We start from the raw sequence: 18,101 nt of genomic DNA on the forward strand, positions 1-18,101 counted from the left end.
ATAAAAAAAATGCAGACCGGAGCCGACAGATGCTCGCAAATTGCGTGACGTGCGCGCAAGTGCAAAACGGGTCCTATAGGACCCGGTGCAAGTTAAAGATAGAAATTGTGTTGTTTCCATGTCTTTTTTGAGGATGAATTTGAGATTAATCTTTGATACATCCAAAAGTTGTCTGGCACCAGCCATTGTCATTTCTGGCACCAGCCATTTCACGCTAGCTTATTGACAAAGGATGAAATTGCATTTGCAATTCCACATTATGTATATGTGGTCGAGTGTACAGTACATGGTCCTCTTTCTACATTTTTTTATATTATACATAGCACCTTTAAATAGAAGAGTTTTGGCACCGGTTTGAAGTGCCTCATTCAAAAGCATCTAGATTACAATTAAGCCTCTAAAATGGAAGGATGGGAGAGAGATATGGGGGAAGACATTCGGCAAGAGTGGAACCCGGGACGGCCACGTTGCACTACAGTGCGTTACGTGGTGCCCCACCCTGGCGCCCCTATGAACAGTTATTTCTGAGAAAACATCCCTAGAACAAAATGTAGTTCTCTTTTGAAAATGGAAATAAAGTGTTCCTGTTGTACACTCCCAAGTACACACACACGAACAGAGGGGAGGAAAGCACAAGCGAACTACACCCAAGGCTCATTTGAAGACTTTGTTTAATGAATCAAAACTTGTCAAACACCAGTCTCCTAATGAAAAAAAAAGTTCCTTTTCCAAAATGTGTCCAGCTTTATTTTCTTCCAGAAAAGAGGGATGGGAAAAACCAACAGTAAGAGATGGAAGGGTCTGTGGGTTTGAAAGACAAAAGAGGGACAAAAGTGGGAAAAATATTTACAATATTCAGCCTTTCAAGGGTCAGCTTCTTTAGGGCCGGGGTTTCCCCAAAAAACATATCTGTAAAACCACCTTTGCTCTACTGACTTACAGTATTGATACAAAATCTCAAATGTGAATATGATATTGGAGGGGGTGGGGCGCTATTAGGCAGGCCTGTTTGGCTTTCTCCCCTTGTCGAGGCGCTGTTATTTAGCAGCTCGAGTCACTGTTACCATCTCTACACAGAGCCATTGTAAGAGAGAGCGTTATTTGGCAGGTTTAGTCTCTGTGGGGTTGTCGCCGGTGTCGAGGGTCTTGAGAAGGCGGAAGAGGCCGGCAGCCTCGCGGATGCGGCTGAACTCGATACAGAAGGCCTGGACCTCGATGAACAGGTCCTGGACGTTGATTATCTTGTTCCGGATCAGCGACTGAAGGAACACGCAGACCAGACGCACCAGACGGTTCTAAAAGACAGAAGAAAGGAGATGAGAATGATGTGGAGGTGTACAATGTTTTATACCCCGGACCTAACCTTGCACGGCAGCTGGCTTTCGCGAGGTGATGAGAGAATCCATTTAGTCAGACTTCAGAGTTATGCGCTTGTGCACAGTGGTTCGGACCGATTGTCGTCCTTTGAGCAACTACTGGCAGCTGTGGGAACGGTTTAGGTGCAACAACAGTATTGTTTACAAGGTGCCGGCCAGATTCCAAACAGTTTGAAAGGTGGTTTAGGTGCAACAACAGTATTGTTTACAAGGTGCCGGCCAGATTCCAAACAGTTTGAAAGGTGGTTTAGGTGCAACAACAGTATTGTTTACAAGGTGCCGGCCAGATTCCAAACAGTTTGAAAGGTGGTTTAGGTGCAACAACAGTATTGTTTACAAGGTGCCGGCCAGATTCCAAACAGTTTGAAAGGTGGTTTAGGTGCAACAACAGTATTGTTTACAAGGTGCCGGCCAGATTCCAAACAGTTTGAAAGGTGGTTTAGGTGCAACAACAGTATTGTTTACAAGGTGCCGGCCAGATTCCAAACAGTTTGAAAGGTGGTTTAGGTGCAACAACAGTATTGTTTACAAGGTGCCGGCCAGATTCCAAACAGTTTGAAAGGTGGTTTAGGTGCAACAACAGTATTGTTTACAAGGTGCCGGCCAGATTCCAAACAGTTTGAAAGGTGGTTTAGGTGCAACAACAGTATTGTTTACAAGGTGCCGGCCAGATTCCAAACAGTTTGAAAGGTGGTTTAGGTGCAACAACAGTATTGTTTACAAGGTGCCGGCCAGATTCCAAACAGTTTGAAAGGTGGTTTAGGTGCAACAACAGTATTGTTTACAAGGTGCCAGCCAGATTCCAAACAGTTTGAAAGGATGACTTTCCAGATTTGGCCTGCTGGCCCCAAATCGGGTGGCACTGTTGGGGTTCACTATCATCCTACCAAAGGTCGAGTTTCAAACAAAATACACACCTAGGTTTACAAAGGCGATCTGAGTCAGGGGCTAAAACACAATTAAACATTTCCAGGACAACATCGATTCATTTAATTTAGTAATTTTAGTAGATTTTCCAGGTTTTCCATCACTGGAAATCTAGTCTCTGAATGACCAGGACGGGTAAGATAACACTCTGAGGTGTTCATAATGAGAAGGGAATAGACTTGCACAGTGCCCTAAACACTGTTTAGTTTTTTGTGATGGTAGGTCGGTATGGAGTGATGTATAGACAGGGTCAATTTTCAGAAAATCATAACTCTGAAGGCATTTCGTGTTTATTTTTGGTACACAACATTTCTATGGGTATTAAGGGGTGCTGAATCCAAATCTGCTGTATACCAAGCTCAAAAATGTCAAATAAGGCCTCGAAATTGAGAAATACAACATGGCCGCCAACGCCAGGCTGAAATCTATTTAAGTGCATATCTTTTTGACTAAACAAGGTAGAAACATGAATGAAATGTGTTTTTTTATGTTTGCATACATGAGGAATTTAAAATCATATCCTGATTTTAGATCAGTTGTGAAAATGTTGCTTGAAACTCATATTTATAGCAGAAACTGTGGTTGTTATTGATGCATAACTCATCAACCAAATAAGAAAGAAAAGCAGGATGATCCCAGGCCATGGATTTATTCATCAAACTCTTTTCTCTTGAATTTTTTTAATCAACATGCCATTTATGCAAATTAGATAGTCCTTAATATGCGTACAGTAGCTTAGGTACAGTAATTTATTGTCAGTCATCAATCGTATTCAGGCAGGTGTCGCAGGTGTCTTGCAGTTGCATGATTCATCCAATGCCACTTTTCCTGAATAGAATAGATTATAATATAATATAATAAAATAAAAATATTATTTTACCATATCAATATAAGTGAATGTTCAAGTTTCTTTATTAGTTGTCACAGAATACTTTGCATAAAATGTTTCTTTCTGTGTTGCGCCTGAGAGTGTGCTAGATAATAACAAGATAGTATAAAATAAGTATAATAAGTATAAAATAGAAAGTCAAGTACATAAACAAGTGTACACAACAAAATTGTTCAGTGTATCTATATATACAGTACAGCTGGTACAAGAATGGTGAAGTATAGCTTAGCTTGTGGTGCCACCTTGTAGTGGTGAGGTGCAATAAGGAATGAGAATGATGTGCAATTTCCTTACCAATAATATAAATATAAAGTGTAAAGTGTGTCTAAAGTGGTAAAGTGGGTGCTACAGTGTGTTGTTTATTTAAGTGAGTGTATGTGCGCTGTGGGTGTGTTGATGGTTTGCTTATTGTTCATTGTTCATTCATTGAGCATCCTGATGGTCTGGGGATAGAAGCTCCTTCTGAGTCTCTCTGTGCTTGCTATGAGACTCCGGTATCACTTGCCTGACCGCAGCAGTTCAAAGAGGCAGTTGTTTGAGTGGCTGGAGTCTTTGATTATTCTCTTAGCCTTGCCCATGCACCGCTTGTTGTAAATGTCTTGGAGAGTGGGAAGCCCACCTTCAATTGTGCGTTCGGCTGAACGGGCCACTCTCTGTAGGCTGCTGCGGTCTTGTGCAGTGCCCAAGTTCCCAAACCAGGAGGTGATATTGCCAGTCAGGATGCTTTCTATTGTGCATGAGTGGAAGTTCTTGAGGATCTTCTGACTCACGTTGAACTTCCTTAAGCACCTAAGGAAGTAGAGGCGTTGTCGTGCCTTCTTGATAACACTGTCAATGTGTGTGGTCCATGTCAAGTCCTTGGATATGTGGACTCCGAGGTACTTAAAACTGTTCACTCTCTCAACCGGTGCCCCGTCGATGCTGAGGGGGCTGTAGTCCCTGACCCCGACCTCCTAAAGTCCACAATCATCTCCTTTGTTTAGCTGACGTTCAGGGAGAGGCTGTTCTCTTGACACCATCCCGCTAGAACCTTAACCTCTTCCAGGTAGGCCCTCTCGTCGTTTGCAGAGATCAGGCCCACCACTACTGTGTTGTCAGCAAATTTTATGATTGTGTTGTTGTTCCGCTGTGCCACACAGTCATGTGTGTACAGGGAGTGGAGGAGGGGACTCAGTCAGGACACAGCCCTGGGGGGCCCCTATGTTGAGAGTGATGGATGAGGAGGTGCAGTTGCCTGCTCTCACCACCTGGGGTCTGCCCGTCAGGAAGCCCAAGACCCACTGGCAGAGGTCATAGTTCAAGCCCGGGTCCCTGAGCTTGGCTATGAGTTTGGAGGGGACTATGGTATTGAATGCTGAGCTGTAGTCGATGAATAGCATTCTCACATAGTTCCCCTGCCTCTTGTCCAGGTGTGATGCTGCTGTGTGCAGCACATGGGCTATGGCGTCCTCCATGGACCTGTTGGGGCGGTATGCAAATTGCAGGGGGTCCAGGTTGATGGGGAGGGAGGAACAGATGTAGCATCCGAGGTTGGTGGCAGAGTCTATTGTGGACAGCCTTTGCAGAATAACTCAAGGCACACCATAGATCTTGCAGAGGAATCTCTCTGTTGAGGTCACAAGATCTTCTGTGAAAGGGCCCTTCCCAAGGCCAGCAAGATCAGTGTGATGGTGCTTGAACACCTGCCAGGCTGTTTTCTTTCCGTGACCACTGAACTGGGACACACTGTCACATCCGGTGAGGGCATGGAAGGCAAGGATTGTGTCCAGTTGATCATCAGATAGTAGCTTTCTAATGTCATGTACTGGAAAATATTTTGGATCCTTCGATGTCCCAGCTTTCATGTAGAGATGCGTACATCAGATTCTGTCATAGTGAGCCAAGAGTAGAAGCAGCACATCTGTGTCACGCGCTGACACAACGATTGTTTCCACTGGAGCCTGGATGAGAAAATCAGACGTGTATCAGCTTCCTCATGGTCAGCACTCAGAGAGGAGACTTCAAGATCTGGATCTGTTGACTTGACAGTTGTCCCTTCAGCAAACCTCTCTGATACTACAACTACAGGTTCATCATCCGGGCTGTGCTCTATCAGGTGGTTTGAGAGTAGTTGAGCGATATCTGATTTGTTGTCTTCAAGGGCCATGAAGCTCGACCAATCGGCAGGAAGTGGAACAGACTTGTTTTTGATTTCACGACGTACTGGCCTGTGGCGCTGTTTGCGTTTCACCCTTGTGCCTGTTTTGATGGATTGGTCATGGTATCTGACTATCTGTCAAAGACGACATCTACTCTCTGGTATTTTGCTCCCATCTTCAACACGGTGTCAGTGAACTTGTTGGCATAGTCACCAAATGTTGTAGTGTCAGGTGGCTTTCCGAGTGCCATTACCAGAGCTTGGCCATCGATGACCAGGCAGCTGGGTCCCTGAAGGGTGAGATCTGCAGGGGTTTTAACTTGTTTCGTCAGTATATTTGCGAACACAGACTTGTTGGTGGAATGTAGACTCCCGTTAGTTGTGGCCAGAGATGGCGGGATGGGCATGAGCTCATGCTGGAGGATATTGTCAAGGTCTACCTTACGACCTGCTCTGTAAGCTGTGATGAGCATTTGTAGAATCTGCCTGTCCACTTTGATGGTGTTTTGCTTGTTCTTGGAAAGTTGCACAACTTCATACAAAGAGGCAAATGTCTTTGGCTTTGTTCTTTCGAATGGGTGATTTCAGGTTCAGGTGCTGGTCACTATCTGGAGGTTCACACAAACGTTTGTCCACAAACATGTTCAGTTGTGCCTGTCCAAGGTGTTCTGCGCCAAGTATGGATTCTTGAATCTCCGGTGTGACTACGTCCTTGTTGATGTATGTAAGAAAACTTACAAAAGCACATTTAATTCAGGTCTGTACCTTGTGTAGTCGCACTTAACTCATTAAGCCCCACCATTTATTTTTTGAAAATTCGCCTAAAACAGCATGCTTACATTAAAATGCTTATATATCCAGATTTATAAGAGCTACTTGCATAAACTTGGTACCTGAAGAAAGCTAAGACTTGGGGGATTCTAATGTTGGTGTCCAACACTGTACAGTTATTACCAAATTGCTGTAGTATTCCTGCAAACACTGAAGAAATGTCATTTTTTGTATCCTCACCTATACAAAGATTACAGTTAGACAGTCAAAAACACCCTGTTACTTACTCATGGTTGCACCCCAGCTATATTCCTACTTTCTTCCTCCATAGGTGCAGATGTTCTGTGCAAACTTTCATGTCAGTAGAATAAAAACTGTGGGTTTAGCACCTGTTTTTGTGGAGAGAGGGCCTGGTGCTGGTGGCCATGTTGGATTTCTCAATTTTGAGGCCTTATTTGACATTTTTGAGCTTGGTATATAGCAGATTTGGATTCAGCACCCCTTAATACCCCTAGAAATGTTGTGTACCAAAAATAAACACGAAATGCCTTCAGCACTTTATACAAGCACATTTTCTGAAATTCTGCCTAGTCTAGTATACATGTTGTACAGAATTATTTCTGGTGTAAAATGTCTGTATTGCTGAATTGTTTGTTTATTGATTTTGGTTAGTCTCTGTAGGAGGAGCTTCCAGGATAAAGCCTGGAGCAGAAGCTCCTCTCAGGGGGAAGAGGAAGGAGAAGGAGAAGCAGGCCTGGAAGAGAGACACAGCCTTGCTGGAACTAGTTCCCATAGCCAAGGGCCAAGTTGTTGCGTGACATTTTGTTTGTATGAAAAGTTGAATAGTTTTGTATTTTTTGCTCTTATTTTCAAATGGTATTTCTCTATATGTAAATGCTACGTTATTGTAATTAGTTGTGCTGCAGCCTGTTTTTCCACTGGTGAACAAAGAAAATATCAAATAAAAACAAACCACCGGGTGATGACAACCTGCCTCAGATTCTATTTTTCCACCGCTTGGCCGAGACCACGACTATAGAATAAAGCTCATTTGGATTTGGCTTGCGGCGGTAGTCAGCAATACCACTGTTACTCTGTGTTCAAGCATCTACCGAGTACATTACTTGCTTTTCTTTTATAGAAGATATATCAGTGCCCCATTCATCAAATAAAGAAAACACAAATTTGTAAAATGGTGTTTTTTTAAGTGCGTTATCCACGAATCCACAAAGGGTTTGCGCGGCTTTTTCCGACGCTAAGCCGGCACAAATAACGCTGAAACACAGTTTGCTATCCACAGAGGAGGCGCAACGGGTGAAATGAGGTGGTAACTGTGTCCCATCAGCATTGCGTCCGGTGCAATTAGCGCGTATTTAAATGAGGTAATATGGGCGGAATATGTTCCCCTTTCTATGCAAATTAGCCTCATCCTAAAACGCTCCTAATCCACAAAGCCTGGCGCAAATTGCACACAGCAGTTAACACCTACCGTCTTAACAGACCTGGTGGTAACTCAGCGCAAAGCCCTAGGCCAGTGGTTCTCAAACTATTGGGGTATTAAAGTAAACAATATATATGATTATATATAATTTTTTTTATGTTCTGGCAACATATTTTGGCTAAATATGCCTCGTTTTATGAATGTGTATTGATAACAGTGCTGTAATTACATTTTTTTTTTTTTGATCTTTTTCCCCCTCCATTTTCCTCCGATTTTCTCCCATCCCAATGTTAGTCGTATGCCAATTCCCAGTCCCTTCCTGGTCGCTGCGCACTTACCCCCCACAGTCAGATCATCTGGGAGAGTGGAGGCTACCACGTGCTTCCTCCGACACACGTCCAGCCAATCACCGCTTCTTTTCACCTGGCAGCGCGGATTCTTATCGAGGGGGCGTAGCGTGTGGGAGGACCACACTATCCCCCTCAGGTCCTATCCGCGCTTAGCAGGCGCCCCGACCGAACTGTAGGAGTCGCTGTTTACAACGACCTGGACCCACCCCGCCAGCTTCTCCCACCCTCTAATACAGCCAATTGTATTAGTGCAGACGGCCAGCCAAGCTGGTGACAACCCCGGAGCTGTGAGCTGGATTCGAACAGGCGAATCCAGCTCACAGCTCCGGGGCTGGTGACGAACGCAATCTCCGCTCGGCCACCTAACCGCCTGTAATTACATTTTCTAATAAATATACATAATCAAGTTCAACGTGTGCTTTTATTTTGATATTCCTTAACTCTTTGACCTTATCCTTATCTTTACCGCTAGATGGCCGGCTTTGATAGTCGTTTCCGCTGTGTTTCACTATCTTTGCGAAGCTGTGTGTGTGTTCTGTATTATAGCTGTGGCGCATTTGATAGACACTAGTTGTACCATGGAAAAAAATAGTTTGTTTCTACTGTAGTTTGTAGTTTATTACACGCTAAACATCCGACATTTACAGATCGCAAGCTAAAACGCGTGGGGGGGGGGGGGGGGGGGGGGCGTTTTAACTCAAAACTGTGATCGTGTTTGCTGAGCATGTTTTATGTCCGGTGAAACACAGAACTGTGATCAGATTTGGTAAAATAGACATAGAATATACCTTACCTTAGCCAGAAGGTATTCCAAAAAGAATAATTCCAAGTGATCGCATCGCCATATTTTTTTTTTATTATCTACTTTTCCTCCTCCTTTTTTCTGTGATTTTTCTCCCCATCCCAATTTACCTCTCGTGCCAATTCTCCCTCCCCTGTCCTGATCGTTGCTTGCATATTATATTCGTTAATCAAATATTTATTTGACCATTGATTGATGATACAGAGCAAAGTCCTTACTTTGGCTGGGTTGGCGGCGGCGGTGAGTCGTGTCACTAACTTTTGTCTTTTTAGGAGGCTGACTAGTCATTATTTTATTAAGTGAATTATCATGAGACTTCAAGGGTGACCATATTGTGATTTTTTTTAAAGAGGAAACTCTGCCTTCAGCCTCAAGATACTTAATGATACTCGAAGTTTACTCAAAGATGTCTTATCATTTTAATATATTTAAAGTATGCCTCCTCTGTATGGATATAAAATTATTGTTTACATTATTTTACAACAAAATAATATCTCTCTATAACCAAAGTTACTCAACATGCTGTATTATGCCTAAAGTAATCTATCTGACAAATCTCAAGAAAATAACTAAATCAACCTATGACAAAATAATATATATTTTCAAGTCTTACTGGACAAAATAAATAACAAGAAAAATATGAAGTAATGTTCTAAATAATACCTATTCTGTATTAGAAAATCCAGTTTTAAAAAATATATCTTTGTATCTTTTCAATGTAATGTAAATTATAAAACAGTAACCTCACAAAGATACTAATTTAAAAGTGCACTATGCAGTTTCGAATTTGTCACATTTGCATAACTTGCAATGTGAATTTCTGTTCAAGCAGGAGGAGGGGCCACTACCAAAAACATTTAAAAGTGAGGCCGTGTATCAACACCAAGCCATTCCAGTTCAGATACAGACGATACTGCCACCTGGTGATAGTCAATCGGCATTGCAATTCAAACATACAAATGAGCCAGGGACGGCTAGAATGATCCGGATGATGATTTAGAACGGGGATCAGAGGAAAAAGATCAAAGGATCAAAACCCGAGAAATCTCGGGTCTCGCAGCCAACGCATGGCTAGTTATCTCGGGTCTGGCCATTAATGAGTTAATTCCACGTTGAAATTACACGACACATTAAGTGTGGGGTCGCCAAAAGAAATCCTAAATAAAATGGGGTCACGGTATGAAAAAGTTTGAGAACCCCTGCCCTAAGCCATCTATAAAAAGGGGCATCAGCCACCCAGAGATCCCATGCAATCATATTTATTATTTAAATATTGTTATTTAACGTCGTTAGCTTTCCCAATGTTGTCGGCGTTATTGATTGATTGATTTTGAAAACGAGATTTCGATTTTGCCTCATGCTGCAACTTTTATTTGTGTTATGCATTGCTCTTGCTGCTTGTTTTATTATGTATTCATTATATAAAGCACTTTGAACTGCAATCCTTGTATGAAAGGTGCTATATAAATAAAGATTATTATTATTATTAAAATTATTGACTGCACTCACGTTCCAATTGTACCACCAAGCGAAAACTATTGTACCACGGCACACTCATATGCTCCAGAATAGACTTATTATAACGTTTTCGTCTGGTCCATGAGGAGGTGGAAACACGGTTAATGAAAAGTGTATTCTGGAGTACATGATAATGCAGGTTCTATTATCTTAACTAAACATTAAATACAACTTGCTCACTCAAAATATTCGTTAATTATAAAATATCTTCACTGGCACAGTGCCTAAATTCGGTATAAAGATTCTGCACTATGGACAGGTCTGCTCAAAATATTTTCAATCAATCAAATTTTATTGATTGAAACTTTATTTAACAGATTGCAGAATGGGTACAATACAGTATGGCTCAATACACACAATTGTTAAAGGGATGCAGAGCAGAGAAAGACTTTCATCTTGTTTACACCAGGGTCCCCCATTTTCAATTTATAATGAATTGTAAGTAGGGTGCAACTAGCACCGTGCAATCCATTCTTTGTGGATCTAGCCCTATGTTTGTGCAATATGATCAATGCGCTACATTAATCCACCCGTCAATGAACAGACAGAAAAGTGATGGAAAGAATTACTGTTTTTGAATTAGAACCTGACAACAACTCTGTCTGTCCAACAAATGAATACTCATCATTGAAAATGTATTAAAACAGACTTAGACAGATAGACAGACACAGTGGATCAATGTAGCTGCATAACATTAAAGATCAAAGTAAGCGCATTACAGATATTGAGCATCATTTTGTCGAATATCCAGCGTAGGCGGTAATACCAGTGTTGTCATGAGTTTATTAGTCATGGGACATTTCACATCACCGCGGCAACCCTACTGTGGATCCAGACAATCAGTCTCCCATTCATTGTCAATGGAGCAGCTCCAGACATTATACTTGACAACTTGGCTTTGGGAGAGTAGCTCCCAAATATGTTCACAAATATTGAGTGAACTGTCTTAGGCCATGGAAATAACATATTAGAATGTTTGATTTTAAGAGTTCTCCATACATACCTGCATGTATTTATCTTTGATCTGTTCACAAGTGGAGATACAGTTAGAGATGTAGAGGTGGATGAACTCTGGAGGCAAGTCAACAGCTGTGGTCAACCTGGACAAAGACACACAAGGGCTGCTGCATTAGCACTACTTAACACCATTACACAGACCTGCATTAACACTACTTAACACCATTACACAGACCTGCATTAACACTACTTAACACCATTACACAGACCTGCATTAGCACTACTTAACACCATTACACAGACCTGCATTAACACTACTTAACACCATTACACAGACCTGCATTAGCACTACTTAACACCATTACACAGACCTGCATTAGCACTACTTAACACCATTACACAGACCTGCATTAGCACTACTTAACACCATTACACAGACCTGCATTAACACTACTTAACACCATTACACAGACCTGCATTAACACTACTTAACACCATTACACAGACCTGCATTAACACTACTTAACACCATTACACAGACCTGCATTAACACTACTTAACACCATTACACAGACCTGCATTAGCACTACTTAACACCATTACACAGACCTGCATTAACACTACTTAACACCATTACACAGACCTGCATTAACACTACTTAACACCATTACACAGACCTGCATTAACACTACTTAAAGGAAAACGCCAACATTTTGGGAAATTAGCTTATTTGCCATCTTCCCTGGAGTTAGACAAGAAGATACATACCCTTTTCTTCTCTGTGCATGCATTAGGCTTAGGGAACAGCCGCTCTGTTAGCGTAGCTTAGCTTCATCACTGGAAGTGGGGCAGTGCTTTACCCTGACGTTACCCACACCGACCTGCATTAACACTACTTAACACCATTACACACTGACCTGCATTAACATTACTTAACACCATTACACACTGACCTGCATTAACACCATTACACACTGACCTGCATTAACACCACTTAACACCATTACACACTGACCTGCATTAACATTACTTAACACCATTACACACTGACCTGCATTAACACCATTACACACTGACCTGCATTAACACCACTTAACACCATTACACACTGACCTGCATTAACATTACTTAACACCATTACACACTGACCTGCATTAGCATTACTTATCACCATTACACACTGACCTGCATTAACACTACTTAACACCATTACACACTGACCTGCATTAACACTACTTAACACCATTACACACTGACTTGCATTAACATTACTTAACACCATTACACACTGACCTGCATTAACACCATTACACACTGACCTGCATTAGCATTACTTATCACCATTACACACTGACCTGCATTAACACTACTTAACACCATTACACACTGACCTGCATTAACATTACTTAACACCATTACACACTGACCTGCATTAACACCATTACACACTGACCTGCATTAGCATTACTTATCACCATTACACACTGACCTGCATTAACACTACTTAACACCATTACACACTGACCTGCATTAACACTACTTAACACCATTACACACTGACTTGCATTAACATTACTTAACACCATTACACACTGACCTGCATTAGCATTACTTATCACCATTACACACTGACCTGCATTAGCACTACTTAACACCATTACACACTGACAGGGGAGGAAATTAGGACACTTTACTCGCCAAATGAGAGTATTTTTTACGTTTGGCGAGTGATTCAGGAAGACCACTCGCCAGTCTGGCGAGTTGACAGTGCCACGACAGCACTGCACAAGACCCGCGGACATATAATGTTTAATAAAAGTTCCCGCAGTACTGGCCAACCCGCGGAAATATAGAATGTTGAATAAAAGTCCCGCGGTACTAGCCATCAGTCAAAGAAGCACTCGCAAACAGATAACGTTAAACACAGCAGAAGATGGAAAACGGACAGACTGACCAACAGGGAACTGCATCCAACCCTCGAGTCTAAGGCAAGGACACATTTAAATCACAGAGGTGTATGTTAGTCTATTGGAACTGTATACAGTGGTTAGCTTCTAGTTAGCGTTTTAGCTATAGAGCTGCTTGCTAGCTAACGTTAGCCCCGTGCGCGCGTGTGCTCAAAGCAGCCAGCCCCATGTTAGCTAGGTGTATCTGTTGTTTCCAAAAACGCACCGGACTACGACCTAAGGTTAGACATTTTATTTCATGCTCAAAAGCCCCTGGCTTGCACATCGCAGTCATGCTCAACCAGTGCACAACAGCACACCAACCCAACTGACGTTACCACAACACTTGACGGTACTTCACAGCACTGTCGTAAGGCCACCGTGCCGTCTTAAAGGCACAGTGAACACCGTTGTGATGCCACTCAGATGCATACACAATATTGTATATACCTATTAAGCCAAATGATTCCTCCCAACTACAAAACCTTGAGGCCTGCTTGCTTGCCGTCAAAAAATGGATGTCGCAAAACTTTCTACTCCTTAATGCAGATAAAACTGAGATGTTAATTGTTGGCCCCCCAAACCACAGAGGCCTGTTTCAGGACATCTCCCTCAACTTTGATACCTGTCATGTATCCCAGAGCTCCACCATAAAAAACCTCGGAGTCATTTTTGATTCCTCCCTCTCATTTAATGCACATATAAAAAATGTCACCAAAATTGCATTCTTCCATCTTCGTAATATCGCAAAAATACGCCCCATTTTAACTCTGGCTGATGCTGAAACCCTGATTCATGCTTTTGTCTCATCACGTCTGGACTACTGTAATGCACTTTTTTCAGGCTTACCTAATTCAAGCATCAAAAATCTTCAACTCGTGCAAAATGCGGCTGCACGGATACTAACTAGAACTAGAAAATTTGATCACATCACACCAGTTTTGTCCGCCCTACATTGGCTTCCTATCCAAGCCCGCTCTGACTTTAAAGTGCTACTCCTCACCTACAAAATTTTAAATGGGCTTGCACCGCTCTATCTATCTGATCTCATCTCCCGATACTCGCCCGCTCGTGCTCACAAAATGCGGGGCTTCTATCGACCCCTAGGGTTAAAAAGAAATCCGCCGGCCACAGAGCCTTTGTCTACCGCGCTCCCTACCTGTGGAACAAATTACCTGCCGTCATCAGGGGCGCCTGCTCTGTCGAAGCTTTTAAATCCCTGCTTAAGACTCATCTTTTCTCTCTCTCCTTCAACCTACCTTGATCTCACCTGGTCGGGTACTGACCTTTAGATTAATCTGTGTAGTTTAGTTATGGTACAGGGTACTACATGGTACTAGGGGTGGGAATCACCAGTTTCATCATGATACGATACGATATCGATTCTTTGGACAACGATACGATATTTGCCGATATCACAAAGTCTCTCACGATACAATACGATACGATTAGATTCAGGTGCCTGCGATCGATACGAGATGATATCATATGCCCATTTAACACAATCAGTAACATTTAGATCAACAAAAAAAAGGTAATGAAAATATCATTTGACATTTGTATTTTTGAGCTCTTCCAGACATTTAAAGGAAAATCAATCTATTGTTTTTAATACAAATAGACCTCCTGTTCACTGTAAAGTGCCACGTTTTTATATATTGAGCTTTAAACTTTAAGCTACATTTTTTGGAACTCAAAACTCACAACCTCCCTCTCCCAAACCGTTCCTACAACAATTTGTTGATGTTGCATGATCATGTATAGGCCTACATTTATTATGTATTATATTGTTTATGTTTAAATAACATTTAAACATCAAACTCCTCTGACCTCATCTGGTCTTTCCAAAGACGCGCGCACACACACACACACACAGAAAGGGAGAATGCTATGCTGTAACATCTACACACACGGAGCTACTGCTGTTGTTCTTGGGCGGATATGAGACTCGCCACAGGATTTTCAAAATAAGAGTATCGATATGAATCGATCTTATTACATCGCATCGATCCGATTCGATTGTTGATAATTACATCGATGTATCGATCTGGATCGATGTATCGTCCCACCCCTACATGGTACTACTGGGTAGTTTACTATAGGGTAGTTTAGTTAGGGTACAGGGTACTACATGGTACCACAGAGTACTACTTGGTACTGCATGGCATTACAGGGTACTACATGGCTTACATATCTCTACATGGCACTACAGGGTACTACATGGCACTACAGGGTACTACAGGATACTATGGGGTACTACATGGCACTATGGGGTACTATAGGGTACTACATGGCACTACGGGGTACTACATAGCACTACAGGGTACTACATGTCTGCTCCTTTGCAGCACCACAAACATGGGAACTCTCTAACTCTTCCCCCCCCCCCTCTCCCCCCCCCCCCCCCCCCCTCCCTCCCCCTTCTCTCTGAGTACCCGTCTCCTGGCGCTGACCAAGGTGATGGATGCCTCGGGGTCTTGGCCAAGCTTGTAGTGACTGCTCTACATGCACCTCCGAGGCATTGGATCAGTTATTCACCGCCGTCTGTCCGTGGTCCTGTCAACTGATTAACAGACTGTTAACAGATTAACAGTCAACGCGGTTTCATTGCTGGGTTAAGTACTTCTATTCTATTCACATAATACGCTTACTTCATATATCTACTCCATTCACATATATGCCTACCACTTGTATCTATTGCTATGTCCGCCTACTACAATCTCATGAGCTGTCTAACGCCTGTCCCGTCTCCCTGTCTTCCTATGACTTGCTGTCCTGGAGTGTTGACCGGAGTGTTGGACGTCCCGTGACGAAGGCCGGGAGATTGCGACCCCCTCTGCGTGCCCCCCTGTCTTCGGAGGTCTCGTAGTGGTGACCGGAGTGCCGGATGTCCCGCGATGATGTCGGGGAGTTCGTGACCCTCTCTGCGCCACCCCCCCTTCCCCCTGTCTCCGGCTGTCCCTGAGCAACGACCGGAGTGTTGAATGTCCCGTGACTAAGACGGGGAGGACGTGACCCTCTTGCGCCGCCCCCTGTGCCTCAAATAGATCCGCTATCAACTATCTTTAATCTTTCAAAATGTTCAGTTGCTATCGCTATTAGCTCTATCTTTAATTTTTCAAAATGTACAGTTGCTATTGCATGCACTCATCTGTGTTTCACCACACACATGAGTGCATGCTTACCAACTGTCCGTCTGCAACACTACTATCACCGACATCTAAGAAGGGAGATCCCCCCTTGAACGGCCCTTCTAAGGTTTCTCTCCTCCACATTGCCTGTGGAGCTTTTTTTTCCCTATTGTTAGGTTTTAGTGAGTTTTTCCTTACCTTCGCGTGGGGTATGTCTGGGAGTGCTTGCATTCTTTCATTTATTTGCATTCATCTAAAAATTTTTTGGACCCTATGGTGTTCTTGTTCTGTTCTTGACTTATTGTTATGTTGTCTTCTTGACTTGTTTAAAGAAGACCTGTACGGCCCATGGGGACATTAACGTGTGTTGTCGGGCCCTATAAATAAATTTGATTTGATTTGATTTGATTTGACGCAGCTTGACAACCGAGGTTCAAAGTTAACTTGATTGATTGATTGAAAACTTTATTAACAGATTGCAGAATGGGTACAATACAGTACGGCTCAATACACACAATTGTTAAGGGGATGCAGACCAGAGAAAGGCTTTCGTCTTGTTTACATCAGGGTCCCCCATTTTCAATTAATCATAACATATGACATACACGACATACAGATAGACAGTACTGCGTCTGCTACATCTATACATTTCACATCTATCTATACACTTCACAACATACTTTTTTTTCTTTTCTTTAACTGCCCAACCCAGTCCAACCCAGCATCTTTCACTGCCCAGTTCAGCCCAACCCAGTCCAGAATAGATCCCTCTTTCATGTTAATATGTTTTATGCTAATATTGTGAAGAGTAGAGACACTGTTATTAATGTTTTATGCTAATAAATATTTTAAAGAGTAGAGACACGGTGTGATTATTACTATGATTGAAAATCTATTTAGACGAAGACATACAAAGAAGTAATTATCACAATTAGCGATATTTTTTTGGCTGGTAAAAAATCTGTTTGGCTGGTAAAAAAAATCAGATACTCGCCAGTTGGCTGGTAAGCCAAAAAGTTAGTTTCCTCCCCTGGTCACTGACCTGCATTAACATTACTTAACACCATTACACACTGACCTGCATTAACATTACTTAACACCATTACACACTGACCTGCATTAACATTACTTAACACCATTACACACTGACCTGCATTAACATTACTTAACACCATTACACACTGACCTGCATTAACATTACTTAACACCATTACACACTGACCTGCATTAACATTACTTAACACCATTACACACTGACCTGCATTAACACTACTTAACACCATTACACACTGACCTGCATTAACACCATTACACACTGACCTACATTAACACTACTTAACACCATTACACACTGACCTGCATTAACACTACTTAACACCATTACACACTGACCTGCATTAACATTACTTAACACCATTACACACTAACCTGCATTAACGTTACTTAACACCATTACACACTGACCTACATTAACACTACTTAACACCATTACACACTGACCTACATTAACACTACTTAACACCATTACACACTGACCTGCATTAACACTACTTAACACCATTACACACTGACCTGCATTAACATTACTTAACACCATTACACACTGACCTGCATTAACGTTACTTAACACCATTACACACTGACCTGCATTAACACTACTTAACACCATTACACACTGACCTGCATTAACACCACTTAACACCATTACACACTGACCTGCATTAGCACTACTTAACACCATTACACACTGACCTGCATTAACACCATTACACACTGACCTGCATTAACACCATTACACACTGACCTGCATTAACACCATTACACACTGACCTGCATTAACACTAGGGATGCTCGAT

At 42.3% G+C, this 18,101-nt stretch overlaps 1 protein-coding gene across 2 annotated transcripts in view; it reads right to left on the reverse strand.

Annotated features, from left to right (window-relative positions):
- Positions 1-675: 675 nt before the first annotated feature.
- cnot11 (CCR4-NOT transcription complex, subunit 11) overlaps positions 676-18,101 on the reverse strand; it is a 64,868-nt gene continuing 47,442 nt past the window's right edge. For both annotated transcript variants that reach the window (XM_084314909.1, XM_084314910.1), the window contains exons 7-8: positions 11,215-11,311; positions 676-1,295 (exon numbers count right to left, since the gene is read on the reverse strand). In XM_084314909.1, coding sequence (XP_084171035.1) covers positions 1,098-1,295; positions 11,215-11,311 — 295 coding nt within the window. In that variant the 3' untranslated portion in view covers positions 676-1,097. The remainder of the gene's footprint in view (positions 1,296-11,214; positions 11,312-18,101) is intronic.

Source organism: Notolepis coatsorum (genome assembly GCF_963971535.1).
Source record: "Notolepis coatsorum genome assembly, chromosome: 5".
NCBI lineage: Eukaryota > Metazoa > Chordata > Actinopteri > Aulopiformes > Paralepididae > Notolepis > Notolepis coatsorum.